This window comes from Canis lupus, chromosome 16 (assembly GCF_003254725.2).
Source record: "Canis lupus dingo isolate Sandy chromosome 16, ASM325472v2, whole genome shotgun sequence".
In the NCBI taxonomy this organism is placed as follows: domain Eukaryota; kingdom Metazoa; phylum Chordata; class Mammalia; order Carnivora; family Canidae; genus Canis; species Canis lupus.
In genome coordinates, this window is record NC_064258.1 from 32,114,494 (window position 1) to 32,131,024 (window position 16,531).

The 16,531-nt window shown below is 51.1% G+C and overlaps 1 protein-coding gene and 1 long non-coding RNA gene across 3 annotated transcripts; one reads left to right on the forward strand and one right to left on the reverse strand.

Moving 5' to 3' along the window:
• The first annotated feature begins 190 nt into the window (after positions 1 to 190).
• RNF122 (ring finger protein 122) lies at positions 191 to 14,941 on the forward strand. 2 transcript variants are annotated; one of them, XM_035700039.2, is made up of 6 exons: positions 191 to 538; positions 5,247 to 5,403; positions 11,129 to 11,174; positions 11,485 to 11,526; positions 13,489 to 13,568; positions 13,836 to 14,941. In XM_035700039.2, exons 1-6 carry the CDS (start codon positions 514 to 516, stop codon positions 13,948 to 13,950), a joined length of 465 nt encoding a protein of 154 aa, XP_035555932.1. In that variant the 5' UTR covers positions 191 to 513; the 3' UTR covers positions 13,951 to 14,941. The 2 variants fall into 2 exon arrangements, with proteins under 2 accessions (XP_035555932.1, XP_025281195.1); XM_025425410.3 differs by having other exon boundaries at positions 196 to 538; positions 13,486 to 13,568.
• On the reverse strand, positions 9,159 to 11,132 carry LOC125752620 (uncharacterized). Its single transcript, XR_007402579.1, has 2 exons — positions 10,751 to 11,132; positions 9,159 to 9,312 (listed from the first exon to the last, which is right to left on the reverse strand). It is a non-coding gene; the product is annotated as an uncharacterized LOC125752620 (long non-coding RNA).
• Positions 14,942 to 16,531: the final 1,590 nt, after the last annotated feature.

Sequence of the window (16,531 nt, forward strand, 5' to 3'; positions counted from 1 at the left end):
GGCGCAGGGATGCTCTCCCCGGGGCGGGGCGGGGCGGGGCGGGGCGGGGGCCGCGCCGAATCCCCGGGGCCCGCAGGGAGGCTCCCATTGGCCGGAGGGCGGGTGACGGGCGCGGGGCGGGGCGTCCCGGGGGCGGGGGGGCGGGGAGGGCGCGGGAGGGGGCGTGCGCGGCCCGTGTCAGCTTCGGAGTCCCGGCGGCTCACCTTGGCGCCGAGGGTCGCGAGCCCGGCTTCCCGCCGACGCTCCTCCCTGCCCTGCCCTGCGGGCCGGCCCCTGCCCTGCAGCGCCCCGCGCGCCCCAGCCGGGGGCCCCGCAGCCGTTCCTCCGTGCTGCGCCGAGCCGGGGCACTTTGATCTGTTTGCTCCCGTCCCCCCCCTTTGTTGCTCTAAGACCACCCCAGCCCGGACCCCACCCCGGCGGGCGCCGGACTTCTCCGCGGACTGCAGCGGACCCGACCGCCGGGGCGCCCCGCCGCCCGCCTTCGTCCCGGGGGAAGCCAGCGAGAGCTCATTGATGCACCCATTCCAGTGGTGTAACGGTGAGTCCCGGGCGCGAGGGCGGGCGCGCCGGGCTGCGGAGCCGAGGGGGCGCCGGGACGCTTCTCGCGCGTCCCGTCTCCCGAGAAACTTAGCTCGGGAGGAAGAGCGGGAGCCGCGTGTGGTCCGCAGCCCGGCGCGCCCGGCCGGCTCAGCTGCGGGCCCCGGTGGGCCTGGGGACGGGCGGGGGGCGGGCGAGCCGCGGGGTTCGCGGCCTTTGTGTGGCGGCCCCGCTCCCCTGCCCCCTTCCCTTGCCTTTGTGCGCTCAAACTCTGGTCTTTGTTGTGGTTGTCGGAGGAGAATTACATCGGCGCTCGGGCTGGGATCTCCTAGAGGGAGCTCAAGTTCCCGGCCTGGAACTTTGCAGCCTATTTTAAATATGTGTACGGCGCGGCGTGCGGGCCGGGCGCGGGGGCGGCCTCCTCGGCTCTTTGTTGGCCTCTCCCCGGCTGCCGGGGGCCTGGTGCGTGCGGGGGCGCCCGGGCAGGGAGCGCGGCTCTACGGGCCGGGTAGAGCCCGGCGGACGTCTCGGCGCCCGCGCACCCCCGGGTGCAGGGCTCCCCGGTCCCAAGGCCGGACCCACCGTCCCAGCCCCGGGCTCCGGCGGGGGCCGCACCTCCGGACGCGGCGACCCCTCCGCCCCGCCCCCTGCGGCCTCCTGGCCTGGAGTGATGCTAAATGCATCTCACCTGAGGCTTCTTTGGCGTTTCAGGTGATACAGGTTGGGCGTGGGTCTGACTCCACCCAAGCCACTCGAAAGGAGGGCCTTTCGGAGCCGGTCAGTGGAAAGGCACTGGTTGGTCTGGGGTACTGAAACCTTCCGGGGCTTCGGCGTCCTGACCCCGTTGTTCCGAGCCTTGGAGTTTCTGGAGAAGTGGGGCGGAGGGTGTGCAGCTGGCCTTATCCTTATCTGAGTATGGTAGGCTGGCTAGTTACGAAAAGAAAGAAAGAAAGAAGAAAAAAAAAAAAGTCTTCTTGAGAGCAGACCCCTGCCAGATCTTGGATTAATTATTTCAAGCGGCTTTTGTTTTAAGGCAGGGTTGGGAGAGCATGTGTATGAGCGTCCCCCATCCCCCTCTTCCCCTTGCTGGTAGGATCTAATTTCCTGAAAATGAACCAAGCTGTGCGTGATAGGCGGGCATGGAGGGACAGGGGGGCGGAGGATGGGGGGTGAGGAAGGACCGTGCATCCCAGCATCTGGGAAAGATTCCCGTTGGCTGGGAAGGGGAAGCCTTTCCCAGACCCACTGGTCTTTCTCGGCCAGCCTTTCACTTGACGTCATTCCAGCCCCCAGCCTTCGCACCACCAAGATGAGACATTCAGATGTCAAGACTTTCATAGGTCAGCTGAGACAATGGAACAGAGGCTTCAGAAGAACCCAGGTGGCGGGCCCTTTTTTCTGGCACTCCTATTTCATATGGGGTTTGTAGACCAGCAGAGGACTTGCTTTTTCTTGTCACTTCTTAAAGTGACTGATAGATCCTGTTCTTTGACTCCATTGAGGAAGCAGTCCCTTCCCCCATCCCTTTGTGTGTGTGTGTGTGTATGTGTGTGCATGAGGGGAAATATCTGGAGTCTCTCTTTCCAGAGGTTGGTATTCTTCCTGCCCTTACAAGTTTTGGAGGAAAAATGGCTTCTACTACAGCTTTTGGCCAATATGTATCTTTACCATTTATTGTTAATTATAAGAAAATGTATCCTCTCCTCTTGTCTGTGAAGCTCTTCTCACCTACATCCCTTTATCACATAATGTCCCAAGCTCACTGACTCAATCCTGGAACCCCAGGGCAAGTCTCTGCCAGAAGAGGTAAGATGATCAAGGTAAATGGATCAGAGGACCACTGAGGCCAGCATGCCCACAGAGTGCAAATACATCTCTACAGTGGCCACCGCCCTGCAGTTTCCTAGGACCGGAAACCAATGAGGTTTTCTGGGACCCTAAAGATAACCAGGATCCAGCTCATAAATGTGCATGGGGAGCCCAGGCAGATTGGCGTTAGACCCTCTTACGGCATCAAATGTTGCTGAGGTAGGGAGCCTCGAAGCAAGGGCTTCCTGTTGCACATAGCAAGGTTAGGAACTAATTATTTAATCTTCAACAAAGTCTTTCAGGACAAGAACTACTTCTGGTTTTTTGTTTTCTCACAATGTCTACGTCAGTAGCATAAATCAGGCCCTCAATAATACTTGTGGGTTGACTGGTCATTCATTAGCTGAGGGCAGTTTCTGGGCAATTTTCCCAAATATCACTCTCCTTACTTTGAAGTGGGAGTTTTTGCCAAGGGTACCAGGTTGTCTTGAAACTCAGGAGTTATTTATCTGTTAACTAGTTAATTGAAAAGAAGCCAAACACAAGACGGGGCACTGGAGAATATACACAAGTCCAAGTCTGCTGTCCTCAGACTTATGAGCATTTGAGCTTGTTAGGACTATCTGATTTCAGGATTCTAGTCCCATCTCTACTGCCATTCCTCCCTTTGTACGGTGAAAGGCTTTGTGTTGTCTTTGTCCCTACAGAGTAAAATCATCCAGTCGTTTTTTTGCTTTTTTTTATATTCAGTGTCATGGTACTTGTCATATAGTCCATATTTGAGTTAAAATAAGTTGATGCTTGGAAGAGTTGGGCAATGTAAGACAGTTACTGAGTGTGCAAGAGTCAGAACATGTGGTACAGGCTGTGAGCACTGTAAAATTCAGGGAAGAGAGGGTCACTGGGGTGTCATGAGGACCAGGATTGGTGAACTTCTAGAAGGGAAGAGGGAGTTTCAGGCAGGGAAAAGTTGCATGAACAAAGGTATGGAGGCAGGTGAAGGACAGGTTGGACAAGAAATAGTGAGACTGGTCCATGTTGGGTGATGCTGGAAGACAGTGAAGATGCAGGGTGTGTGTGTTTAGGAGGACCTGAAGCTCCTCATGAGCTTGGGGAAATATGTGATGGACTAAATTAGAGGGACCAGATATCTGAGGTGTTTAGGATAGAGACTTGGAATAGAGTTAGGCCCAACACCTGAAAGAGGTTTGAAGGGATGCTCAGGATATGGTCACCAGATTGATCTAGGGGATGACAAGGCATGACATGTAGGATGTCAAAATTGACTTCCAGTCCTTTAAACCAGTCTTCTGCTGCTGAGTTGTGATAGCACTGGAAATTATAAGCTAGAGTTCTGGAGTATATTTATGGGTTCTGGCTTCTAACCAAGATGTCAGGCCAGTGTTTAAAACCCATGTTGAAGACTTGAGCACAGAGGTCTTTGGATAGGAGCCTTCTTAGCTGCTTGATGTTAGCTTATTTAATGATCCTTTTCTCCCCCTGTTGAAGGATAAGTTAAATTGGTAGCATGAGAAAGTGCTTGGGGTATAGCAGGTTTATGGCAGATCCTAGTTTTCTTGTCTCCACGCTTGCTGATATCCAAGAATTTTATTATGCTTGTCTTTGGATCACTATAATATTTTGTCCTGGTTGCAGGAGAGAACATTCTACCCGGCTTATTGTTTATGTTCCATATATATATATTTTTTTCTTACTTTAAACATTACAGGAAATTTACTAATTCTCAAAAATGAGTACTCCCAAAATAGAGGGGCTCCAGGATAGGTTAATCCAGCCATAACTAACATAATGTTTTCTCCTCTTTCCCTGTCCCCTCTGCCACCCTCAGCCATTGGCTTTATGTTGAACTGCTTTGTGGTCTGGCTGTAACGTGGCTGTCACCATTCCAGTTGTCTCAGAAAGTTGGGAATCTTCCCTCATCCAGCAGAACTTCTTTGTTTGGCCAGAGCCCTGTTACCTACCTACCTCCACACCCAAGCCCTACCAAGGGGAAGGTGACTAGGATGATTAGTAGGCTAATCGGGATTTACCGGAGTCACGGGAAAAGGGGAAGCGTCTAGGGGCAAGCGTCTAGGGGCGGGTCAGTGCTTCCCACGCCCGGGCATGCCTAGGAATCTGCCAAGGACCTTGTTAAAAAATGTAGATTCGGATTCATTTTGTTCAGGGTGGGCCTGAGATTTTGCATTTGTAACAACCTTCCCGGGGATGCCAGTGCCACTTTGGAGCCACACATTGAGGCTTTGAGTAGACAAGGGAAAAGTGGCCAAAGCAAACTGCACCCCCCACCACCACTTTCTGGAACACTGGCCCAGGCTTGGGGGGAACAGTTTCTATTCTGGTCCTAGTGCAGCTTGTCTCCTGGACCAGGTGGCTTTGTGACAAATGACCTTTGCACAACCACACCTTGCAATTTACAAAGCTGCTTTCTTTTTCCAACTTTGGTCCTCTGTTTTCCCCTTGTTTTTAAATAACAAAGGGAGGCTTAGATAGGTAACTCCTTAAAGGTTACATCTCTAGGGAGAGGCAGGGTTGCCACCCAAATACCCATTTTCTCACCTAAGGCCTTCATTTTGCTGCTGCTCTCTATGAGCTTCTGGCTGATGGGATCAAGTCTTCCCTTGGCCGAATCGTTGATCCCCCTGGGTGGGGGATGCAGTGTTAAGTACTAGGTGTAGTATCCCATTTCATGGGTGACTTATTTACCCAAGATCACACGGCTGGTCAGTGTTAGAGCTAGGATATAGAGTTAAGCCCCTGCATCAAAGAGGTGTGGGAGCCCAGAGCCTGCCATTTCTCTCTGCATCCTGGCTGACCACTGAGTACATCAGCCACAGTGTAAACTTCCAACTATAACGTTTTTCCTCTCCCTTTCTTTGCAGGGTGTTTCTGTGGCCTGGGACTGGTTAGTACCAACAAGTCCTGCTCAATGCCACCCATCAGTTTCCAGGACCTTCCCCTCAACATCTACATGGTCATCTTCGGCACGGGCATCTTTGTCTTCATGCTCAGCCTCATCTTCTGCTGCTATTTTATCAGGTGGGTGGCACAGTGGGTGACCCGGGGCAGGCAGTCAGGGAGAAGGAAGCCAGGTGTGGGGTGAGCCAAGTGAGACTCCCTCGGCAGAGTCACTGGCTTCCCACTGGGGCCCCTGCTTTGAGGACATAGCTTAGCCTGCCCTTCACTGGGCCCCTGAGGCCTGCTGTTTCTATTTTCATCCGCCTAGCAAATTGTCCCAGAGCATATAAGGTCACCATTGGTTGAGCTGCATCACACCTCTGGCCAGTTATTCAAAAGGTGGTCTAGGATTACTGTCTGACCAAGTCCTATCGTGAGTCGTCCGTTCAGTGTCTCCACTCCCCCGCTCACAACCTCTGGGTAGCAGGGATAGGTGGGCATCAGTTACACCAGTGGCATGTTCCCCTGCCCTCCTGGGAAATCCTGTTGTCAGCCCTCCAGATGCTAATATTAGCAAGCTGATGTCTGGAGAGCCGGTTGTTTATTCCGCCTTGTAAGCTCTTTTGATAGTGGCGGTGGGGGTGGGGGACACCAAAAAAACCCTAAAACATCACTTGTTACTGCGTAGAGAGATCCAGGGAAGGACCTGAGCATGGCAGGGCTAGCCAGGCTCCAGGATGAGCTGTTTCTTCACCTCCTGTTGAAAGACGTGGGAACTGGTGGCTGGTTTTCTACCAAAAATTTGGGGCATGACTGGTATTTTGAGTGGAAATTAGTGTTTCTGACCAGGGCCTGCTCTTGGTATTAATAGTTCCTCATTGTAGGGGACCAGTCCTGCAGACTGGAGAGCATTGAGCACCCCTGAGTAGGGCACCCTAGGGATTCTTAGGGCCATTTCGATAACAACTCCCTCCCGTCCCCTCCCCTCCGCCACACACTTGACCAAATGCTGGCATAGCTGTCAGCTGGAGTCTCATCATTAATCATTTAAATTAGGATGAAGGAACTGAAGGTGTTCTGGCTCCCTGCTGAGATATCTTGGTGGGTCTGAGTGCTTCACCTGGAAGGAGGCTAGGGGGAGGAGACACTCCTCCAGATTCCTGAGGCTAGAAGAACTTCCTCCAAAAAAGGGGAAGTGCCTTGGGTGCCCCTGTCAGCTACTTTGGGCCTCTTCTTTCTCAGAATTTTAGAAAGTGCCTGGGACTAGAGTTTTCACTTAAAAGTTTATGCAGAGAAGATTGTTGTTTATTTTTCCCTCTTGTACAGCTGAGCCTAAAATTTGCATAGATAGGAGTCTGGGGCAATTTTTCTAGTAGCTCTCCATCCCCCAGTTCCCTTTCCCCAACCCTATATTTTCTTCCTCAAATTTTCTTTCTTCTTGACCACCCCCACCCCCATATCCCCCCCACCAAGCAATTCAGGCAGTTCCCCAGAGACTGAAGATGGAGACATACCAAATACCAAAGGTTTCTGTCTGCTTCTGGGGGAGGAGTCTGCAGAAGCAGCTTCATGTCTGGTCTGTGCACCCAAGCTGCAAAGGGGTTGAGTAAAGAAAAATCTGGAAAAAAGCACTCTGCAGGATGTGGGTGACTGGGGTTCATTCCCTAATTCTGCCACTAATAGGTGTGACCCTGGGTTTTAGCTGCTGTTTACCAAGTGCCTTCTGTGTGCCACATTGTGGTTGGTGTTTTATGAACCACCCCCACTTCCCCGCCCCGGCCTCCAGCACATGTATTGTCCACGTAGTAAGTGAGGAAATTCATGCTCAAGCAGTTAAGGGTTTGCCCAAGGTCTTATGTCGAGGAAGAGCCAGAGGTGTGCTAGTCTGGTGGTCATTAGCTAGAGCCCTTCAGATTCCATACATTTGCCTTCTCTTGATTCTCACTCCTTGAACGGGGGGTGGAGGAACAGCTAGGACACTCGCTCACCACCCCCCTGCAGCCCAAGATCAGGGTTCCACAGAAAGACAGGCTGGGGAGCTAGGTAGGGTGGATTTATTTTTGTCTGGCTGGAGGCAAAGAACAGAGCAGTAACCACATGATCCCCAAAGCTTTCCTGACTGCGGGGCCACTTGGTGCCACCTGTCCCTTATGCAGTAATCGGCCCCTTCCGTCACCCCACCTTCTGTTCTGCAGCCTGCCCAAAACCAGTTAACCCTGGAGCTTCATGGTTCCAGAGGCTCGCTGGTGTGCGGCAGCCTGTGGGTGTCTATATATAGAAAGATACACAAGCGCAGAAGCCACTTCCTCTCCCTGCTTCTCAGTTTCCTCCAGGGCCAAAATAGGCCCATGACCCCCTGCTCTCCACCTGGCGAGCTCATTGGCCAACACCAGCCTCCCCTCTCCGGCTCGCCCTCACTCATTCTTCCCCGTTCCCCAAGAGCTGACCTCTGGCCCTACACAGGATGGAGGGGCCGGAGAGGTACAAACAGGCAGGAAAGGAACAATTATTTTCAGGACCTGGTTGCATTGTTTGCGCCAAAAGGGAAAAGAAGCAAGGGAGAGCCCACTGGCAGTGGCTAGAAATGGTCTCATTGAAATCAGAGTATTTTTAGTAGCTTTGCTCACCCGACAGCTGAGATGGCCACCTGTCCAAAGTTGCTGGCACCACATCCTCTGCCGGGATGGCCCAGGGTATTGGTTTGCCTTTTGCTTTATTTCCCTTGCAAACTCTTTGGGCCCCATTTTATCACAATGTATACCTTCCTGTTCCAGAAATCTACACTGTAGGGTGGAAGGGGTGGTTGTAAGCCTTTCACTGTGCTGCTGGTACAGGGAGGGCTACAGCCCGGCTTCTGGAGGGTGTTCAGCTCCGACCATTAGGTAGGTGGAGCCAGGCAGACAAAGGGGATGAGGGTGGGCAAGGGGGCATTCCGCACATCCTATGATACAACAAGCAGAAAGGCACAGCACAGACCACTAGCTTAGAGCCACATTGCAGGTGAGGCTGTCGAGACCCCAAAAAATGTGTGACCTCCCCTCCTTCTCTGGGTTAAAAAAGCAGGCCCCTTACCACTTCCTCCTTTGCTCTCATACACGGCTGCCAACAACAGCAGCAGTTCTCCCTCAGAAGGCGGCTGTGAGCACTTTGATCATGAGAACACTTTCTTCCTTCCCCAGCTTAATTCTGTGTCAGCCAGGTAACAGTTCATGTAAGCTTTGGATGCATTCTTGCCTGCCCCTCTGGTTTGGAGGCGGGGACAGAAAGGCATGCATGTGAAAGGCTTTTGTGCACTATGAGTTCCCTGTAAAGCTGAGGTCTGGACAGTGGGAGTGCCTGTTAGGCCTTGGTTCAACCCTCCAATGACCGGAAACTCTCCAGTGGATGTGCTGCCCTCGGCCTTCGCGCCACGGTGAGGGAGTCCACCTGGACTGGAATGCCCTTTTTTTTTTCTTAAGATTTTATTTTTAAGTAATCTCTGCACCCATCTTGGGGCTCAAACTCACAACCCTGAGATCAAGAGTCACATTTTCCACTGACTGAGCCAACCAGGCACCTGGGGACTGGAGGGTTTTTTTTTTTTTTTTTTTTTTTTAAGATTTTGTTTATTTTTAGAGAAAAAGAAAGAGTGGAGGGGGAGGAAGGAGGAAAGAATCCCAAGCAGACTCTGCACTGAGCAGAGAGCCCAACAAGGGGGTTCGATGTCACCACCCTAAGATGACCTGATCCGAAACCAAGAGTCGGGCACTCCACTGACAGAGCCACCCAGGTGCCCCTAGACTGGAAATCTTAAGAAGTTCTGGTTACACAGCCTTGCCAGGCCCCAGACTTCTATTAAGAACAATGGAGGTGGCTGGCAGCCAGATCCGGATCCGCTCCCTGATTGTGCTCTGGGGCACGGCTCTGCTCTGGCCTGAGTTCTACACCTTCCCCAGCTCTGGTAGCAAGTCAGCTTGTCCACAGTGTCCATGGTGCGAGCATCTTCTCTCCTTTTGGTTGAGGCTTATGATTTGAGACTCTCTTCTTCTAACTCAGATCAGCAATCATCTTCTGCAAAAGGACAGACATTTGGGGCTTTGCAAGTCACGCAATTGCTATCTTGATTACCCACTCTATTGTACAAAAGCAGCCGTACACAATTTGGAAACTATGAGCCTCGCTGTGCTCTAATAAAATTTTGTGGACACTGAAATAGGAGTTTCATATATTTTTCACATGACGTGAAATATTCTTTTGATGTCTACTTTTTCACCACTTCAGCATACAAATCAGTTTTAGCACACAATCCCTATAAAACCAGTGATCAGCTGGCTTTGGCCATAGTGTGCCACACCTGTTGTAACTTGGTGGGCTTCTGATGTTTTCTTCCAATAACCCAGGTCTTTGGTAGGAGTGACTGGTGGAGAGGGAGCCCCATCTGGCTCCCAAGTATAGGAGGACACAGAACTACCTGCTTAATTTGGAAGATTTCTCTCACTGCAAATAAAACAGCAATGATGATGATAATGCATAATCATGGCCTTGCCATTAGTTGTGGCCCTGCTGATGAATGTTTCCCAAGTGGTCTGGTATCATTCTTAGGACTGTATGCACCTAATAGGGGAAACAGGCTGCCACCGTATGCGTTAAAGAGCTCAGGCTCTAAAATCTTTGATTTTGGTAGACTTTGATTCAAATCTGCCTCTGCTGCCAACTAGCTGTGAGGTTTGGGCAAGTTACTTAACTTCTTTGGACTTCGTTTCCTTCCTCAGTAAAAAGGAAAGTTTCTCTCAAAGTCTGTGCATATGCTATTTTTTTTAAAGGAGATTTATTTATTCATGAGAGACACAGAGAGGCAGAGACCTAGGCAGAGGGAGAAGTAGGCTCCCTGTGGGGAGCACTGTGTGGGACTCAATCCCAGGACCCCAGGATCATGCCCTGCCCTGAGCTGGAGGCAGACACCCAACCCCTGAGCCACCCAGGCGCCCCTGTGCATATGTTAGTGCAGGGATGGACACATAGCAAGTCCTCCATAACTACTGTGTCATTGCCATTAACAGCGCCCTGTGTTTTGGCTATGGAGAGTTAGGTTGTGTGCAGGCCACCAGCTTGAAACCGAAAGGAAGTAAACCAAAGGAGGGATCATCTGTGTTCGCCCAGTGTTGTGAAGGGGAAAGTGCGCTTTTGTTCTGCAGGAGGAAGAGCCCCCAGGGGCAACAGGCTTATTTATCCTGCCCCCCCCCCCCCCCCCCGGCTTAATGGCAATATCCATTTTTTTAAGTATATCTATCTTCGGGACACCTGGGTGGCTCAGTGGATGAGCGCCTGCCTTCAGCCCAGGGTGTGATCCTGGAGTCCTGGGATTGAGTCCCACGTCGAACTCCCTGCATGGAGCCTGCTTCTTTCTTTGCCTGGGTCTCTGCCTCTCTCTCTCTCTCTCTCTCTCTCTCTCTCTCTCTCTCTCTCTCTCTCATAAATCCTTAAAAAAAAAAAAAGAAAGAATATCTACCTTCTTCTGTATGGTCAGTAAGCAGATTGTTGATCCATAGAGTCAGGGAGCTCCAAGGCACTGATGTCCTGGGAAATAGCAGGGAGGATGAATGAACAATTCTGATTCCGGAATTCCTCAGTCTGTGGGACCTGATGGTGAGTTCTGAGGCTGTTGGGCCTGAGAAAGAGTCTGAGTCCTTAATCTGCTCTGGGTGACCTGCGTAGGTCCAGGCCATCCTCCGTGGCATCTATGGGATAAGAGAGCCCTGTGGTCAGCAGCCTCCCCAGCCCCAGAAGAATGGCCCACGCAGCCCGCCTGCCTCTCTTACTCTGAATGGCTCCGTTTGTACCAAGGCGTAGTAACCTCTTCTCTCCCCTTTCTCTCATTCTCCCCCAGCAAACTCCGGAACCAGGCACAGAGTGAACGATACGGCTATAAGGAGGTAAGGTGCTGTCCCTTTCCCTAAGACGTCCTCTCCTGCCACTTGCCCTGCTAGAGGGAGGGCAGGCTGCAAGCAAGCTGAAGCAGTCCTGGCCTGGCACCCGCTTGGCCTCACCTCTGGCTTCCTGTGAGGCTAAGGCTCTGTACTATTCTCACCTCTTGCTTGTCGAGGGCTGTGTCCGAAGCCCTTTCCCTTCATCAGAGGGAGAGGAAGACACTCCTGTGCAGGGCTGGGGACTCCCTTCCTTGGTGGCTAGCACCCGGCCCCTGTGGTTGGCCCCTTCTGACACCATGCCTCTCTTTCTTCCCAGGTGGTACTTAAAGGAGATGCCAAGAAACTGCAATTATATGGGGTAAGCGTACTAGGACAGCATGCAGGAGGGCCCCACTGGCAAGGCAAAACAGCCTGTCCTCCAGCTCTCAGCCTGGGCCTTTTGGGAATGTTAGGCACCGTCTTCCTATCTCCTTAGGTCAGATAAATGTGACTTGTTCCAGTAGCTAATCAGTATGGAATTCATGATGTCTGCAACAGGCGCAGGCTGGAAACAGATCACAAAAGGGTTGGTGTAAGTGGTGACCTGGCCCTAGGAGGGCTGCCATGCATAATGTTTAAGGGGAGGAAGGACACACCACCCATGCCATAGACATGCCACAGAGTCCAGCTGCCCTTCCTTTTACCCACAGGCACGCACTCTGTCCTAGCAGACTGCGTCTGACAGGTGTATCCATCCCTGTGGTTTTCCCTGTCTCCCCTTCAGTCCTCTCCCCAGCTGATATAGCAAGTCCTTGGGTCTCCTCACACAGATGCTTCAGAAGACCATTTCCTCTTCCTTTCCTACTTGCGCCCATGAGATCAATCATTTTCTTTCTGAAGGCTTCTGCCCATAACCACAGACACTTGAACACAGGGTGTTTGTGGTTGTCTGGGAGCTGGGAGGATCTGCAGGTATTGCTAGACACAAGATGGCCTAGGAATGCCTCCTTTAACCATTTTTTAAATTTAATTATTTTTTAAAAGATTTTATTTGTGTGTCTGTCATCAATAAATAGAGGCACAGACATAGGCAGAGAGAGAGAAGCAGGCTCCTACCCACGGAGCCCAGTGTGGGACTCGATCCCAGGACCCCAGGATCACACCCTGAGCCAAAGGCAGATGGTCAACAATTGAGCCACCCAGGCATCCCCCTACCCTTTTTAAAAATTTTTTTATTTTTTATTTTTTTTAAGATTTGATTTATTTACTCATGAGAGAGCAAGAGAGAGAGACAGAGAGAAGCAGGCTCCATGCAGGGAGCCTGATAATGGGACTCGATCCTGGGTCTCCAGGATCAGGCCCTGGGCTGAAGGCGGCACTAAACCCCTGAGCCACCTGGCCTGCCTACCCTTTTCTTTTAAATAAATATTTTATCATTTGAGAGGGAGAGAGAGAGCATGAGTGGAGGGGAGAGGCAGAAGGACAAGCTGACTTTCCACTGAGTGGGGATCCCGCCTGACTCTGGGCTCAGAGCTCAATCCCAGGACCCTGAGATCATGACCCGGAGCTAAAGGGAGATGCTTAACCTACCCAGCCACCCACGTGCCCCTCATCCCTCCTTGTGATGCCTGCTCTTATATCTCAGCAAATTCCAGTGTTCCCTGAGCCCTCCTTGAGAGGAAGAGTTCAGCTCTGAGGGGGTTAATGTATAATGACATAAAGCCAGATTTTATTAAAGACTATTAACCAAACACCATACCCCATCCCTATCTCTAGTTATTGATACATGCCTCCTTGCCAAATACACTAGGCAAGAAAGGATTAAAAAATATTCTAGGGGCACCTCGGTGGCCCAGTGGTTGAGTGTCTGCCTTTGGCTCAGGTTGTGTTCCCGGGGTCCTGGGATTGAGTCCTGCATCGCGCTCCCCGCAGGGAGCCTGCTTCTCTGACTAGATGTCTGCCTCTCTCTGTGTCTCTCATGAATAAATAAAATGTTTTTTAAAAAGCAGTTCTTCTAGGATAGTACTGGTCAATGGAAATTTCTGTTATGATAGAAATGTTATATATCTGCACGTATGGGAGCTGCTATATCCACGTTGCAGCTACTGAGGCCTTGAAATCTAACAAGTGCAAATGAGGAACTCAACTTTTAATTTCACCTTCTTTTGATCAGTGGAAACATCATGTGTGGTTAATGGTTACCCTCTGACTCAAATTTCAGTGGCTGATGCGGAAACCAGGCTTAGCCTAGCTTAGTTTTCTTGGGAGGGGATGAGCTGATGGTGATGATGATGGTTCTTCCCCAGTCTCCTCTCATGCTGCCCCTTTCTTCCCACAGCAGACCTGTGCAGTCTGTCTGGAAGACTTCAAGGGGAAGGATGAGCTAGGTGTGCTCCCATGCCAACATGCCTTTCACCGGAAGTAAGTGTCCAATGTGGGGAGTTTCCAGGGATGCCTTTTGAAAGAAATAAGCAGGGAGCATCTCCTAGAACCTGTAATCCTTACCCCCTCCCATCTACCCCTTGCCAGTGATGCGCCACATCCTGTCTGGACACAGGCAAGCCAGAGGGATTAGACAGGGGCAAGGACAGATGTTCTTGTTCTGAGAAGCAGCTGGGCCCTATGAGAGGCCAATGGAACAGGCTGGGTGTCTTCTTAAGGCAAAAACAGGTCATCTTCTGCCCACAGGTGTCTGGTGAAGTGGCTGGAAGTACGCTGTGTCTGCCCTATGTGTAACAAACCCATTGCTGGGCCCTCAGAGGCCACACAGAGCATCGGGATCCTATTGGATGAGCTGGTGTGAGTGCTGCCTCTGCACCAAGGCCTGGAGAAGACCTCTTGCTTCATGGGTGCCTGGTCCTTCTGCACAGCTACAGAGAACTAAACTGTTGGGTAGTGGTTGACGTGCTTACCTGAAGGGGCAGTAATGCAGGGCTGGTCTCCCACCATCAGGGTAAGGCCAGAGTTGTCCCACCTTTCTGCCTCCTGAAGCCTTCTTTCCTGCTACTCAGAACTAATGGTGTCACCCATCAAAAAAACACTGTATCCTGGTACTGGCCTGTCTACCTGCCTGTCCCTGCTGGGGAAGCCAATCTGCTCTTCTCTGACTGAGAACCTGGAGTTACCCCTGGAGGATTCCCCTTAGGAGGACAGGCTGCCCTGACCTAGAAGAAGGGACAAGATGGGCCATGTCCCACCTGTAACCTCCCTCCCCTCTTCACTCCTTGTATAGGAAGGTGGGAAGGGGAGGTAGGAAGGTTGGTCTGTCAAGGAACCATCAAGGAACCAAGTGCCTCCAGTGGAAGGGAGGGAAGGCTCTATAGGAAGTCAGGAAGAGCAGGGACATGGGAAAAGGAAAGTCAATGTTTACATGGGGCCTTTGTGACTGCAGGGTCATGGAGGGCACGTGCTTTCCACTCCCTGCTGGAGTCTGAGGTGCTATCCGTTCACTCTCTTCCTCAGTTAATCTCCAAGCTTCCTATTCCGTCTTGGAGTTTGAGTGCCCACCCCCTAGAGGAAGGGCTTGTTCTATATTCAGATGAATTCCTAGAGGCTTTTTTCTAAAGGAGCAAGGGGCCTGGGGTTAGGGGTGTCTGAAGGTTAGGGCAGCAACAGGTACCTTCTTCCCCTTTGTAAATAGTATTTTTATACTTTCTCCTCACCATCTCAGGCTTTATATGTGGGAGCCCCTGAATGGAGGGAGGGGGGGTGTCCTCGCCCCCACCTGGAGCAGGTGAGGGTGGGGCAAAGGTATGTATTTAAAGAAAATTAAATTTAATAACAAGTTTCTCTAACTTTTTGCTTGTGGTTGTGGCCTATGTCTCTGGGGCACTTTTCTGCCATCAGAGGAAAGAGTTCTCTTACTGCTGCTTCTCACTTCCCCATGCGCAGAGCATCCTAAATCTTGAAAAGAAAAATTGCTATCAGGTTATTATGTGTATGACCTAGGACTAACAGCAGTGTACTTTTTAAAGATTTTATTTATTTATGAGAGACACACAGAGAGGCAGAGACACAGGCAGACAGAGAAGCAGCCTCCCTACAGGGAGGGAGCCCGATGCGGGACTCGATTCCAGACCCCAGGATCGCGCCCTGAGCTGAAGGCAGATGCTCAACCGCTGAGCCACCCAGGCGTCCCAAGTCTTCCATTCCAACTCAAAGTCACCCCGCTGGGGCCCTTACCATTCTCACTAGGGCTTTTTATGCCTGCCTGATTTTGCCATGCCCACCCATCCCCGACCAACAGCCTGTGGCTTCCAGTCTACCACCCTCTGCTTCCTGGGTGTCAGAATAACATGGATGCCCTTGACCGTATCACTCAGTACAGGTGAATCTTTTTCTGTCAAAGCCATAGGCACAGATTCAGAGCAACGGATGGGATCAAACTGGAGACAAGAAGGTCAAATGATTAGTCATCTGGGCTGATACCTAACCAATGCCATTCATGGGAAGAAAATCAGGCTGCTTACCATGCCCCAGACCATAGACCATCAACAGCACTGGATTCCTATTGGTTCTACTTTTTAAAAAATCACGCCTATTCAATTCTTCCTTTAATAAATTACATACTCTGTAAACGGAGGTATGGGAGGGAATATGGCCAGTGTCACCTTTATGCTTTGAAGTGGCTTTATGCTTTATTCATGAGAGACACCCACAGAGAGAGAAAGAGAGGCAGGCTCCACGCAGAGAGCCCATTGTGGGACTCGATTCCAGGACTGTAGGATCACGTGAAGTGGCTTCTGCTTCTGTCCCTATATGACAGTCTTAACAACAAACCAGGGAATGCTCTGCAGAAGGGGAAACTTCTAGCACCAGGAGTACAAGAAAGACATCTTTGGTGTCTCCTACTGCTCTTCAGTCTTCATCGCTCTCCACTGCTGCTATACCTCAGCATATTTTTCTTATCTTCTCTCCTCTTTTGTTCCTTTTTTTCTCCCTCTTTTTTCTTCATCTTAGCCTATTCTCAGATACTACTGAGAGCACCAAAGCCACTGCAGAACCCTCCTGGATGGGCCATGATTGTCACGAGTGGTTCAAAAGATACACCAATCACTAAGAGTTTTTACCCAGATGATGGTGTGAGCTCCCCTGGGGGCCAGCTCTGGATTTCTAAATATTTTAATATTTGTAGCTGCTCATTAGGTCTCAAGAAGGTGGCTGAAATCCTCCAAGACAGGAAGGGAATCCATGATGGCTTTAAAGGCATGATGCAATATGAAAGGGGCCAATAAATCTAAACCCAGCAGAAAGGAAAACCAGGTTTGCTTCAGTTGAGAAAAGCTGATTTGGAAGCAATTGGATGTCAAGTTGGGCATAAGTCAAGAAAAATCCAGACAAATTCAGGGTGCAATAGTGTGACTATACCCAGCCAGGGATTCATC

Coding starts and splice junctions, on each gene's coding strand:
- RNF122 (XM_025425410.3), top strand. CDS start 514: ATGCACCCATTCCAGTGGTGTAACG. Junction 11,527..13,485: donor AGAAACTGCAATTATATGGG/GTAAGCGTACTA, acceptor TTCTTCCCACAG/CAGACCTGTGCAGTCTGTCT. Junction 13,569..13,835: donor CAACATGCCTTTCACCGGAA/GTAAGTGTCCAA, acceptor TTCTGCCCACAG/GTGTCTGGTGAAGTGGCTGG.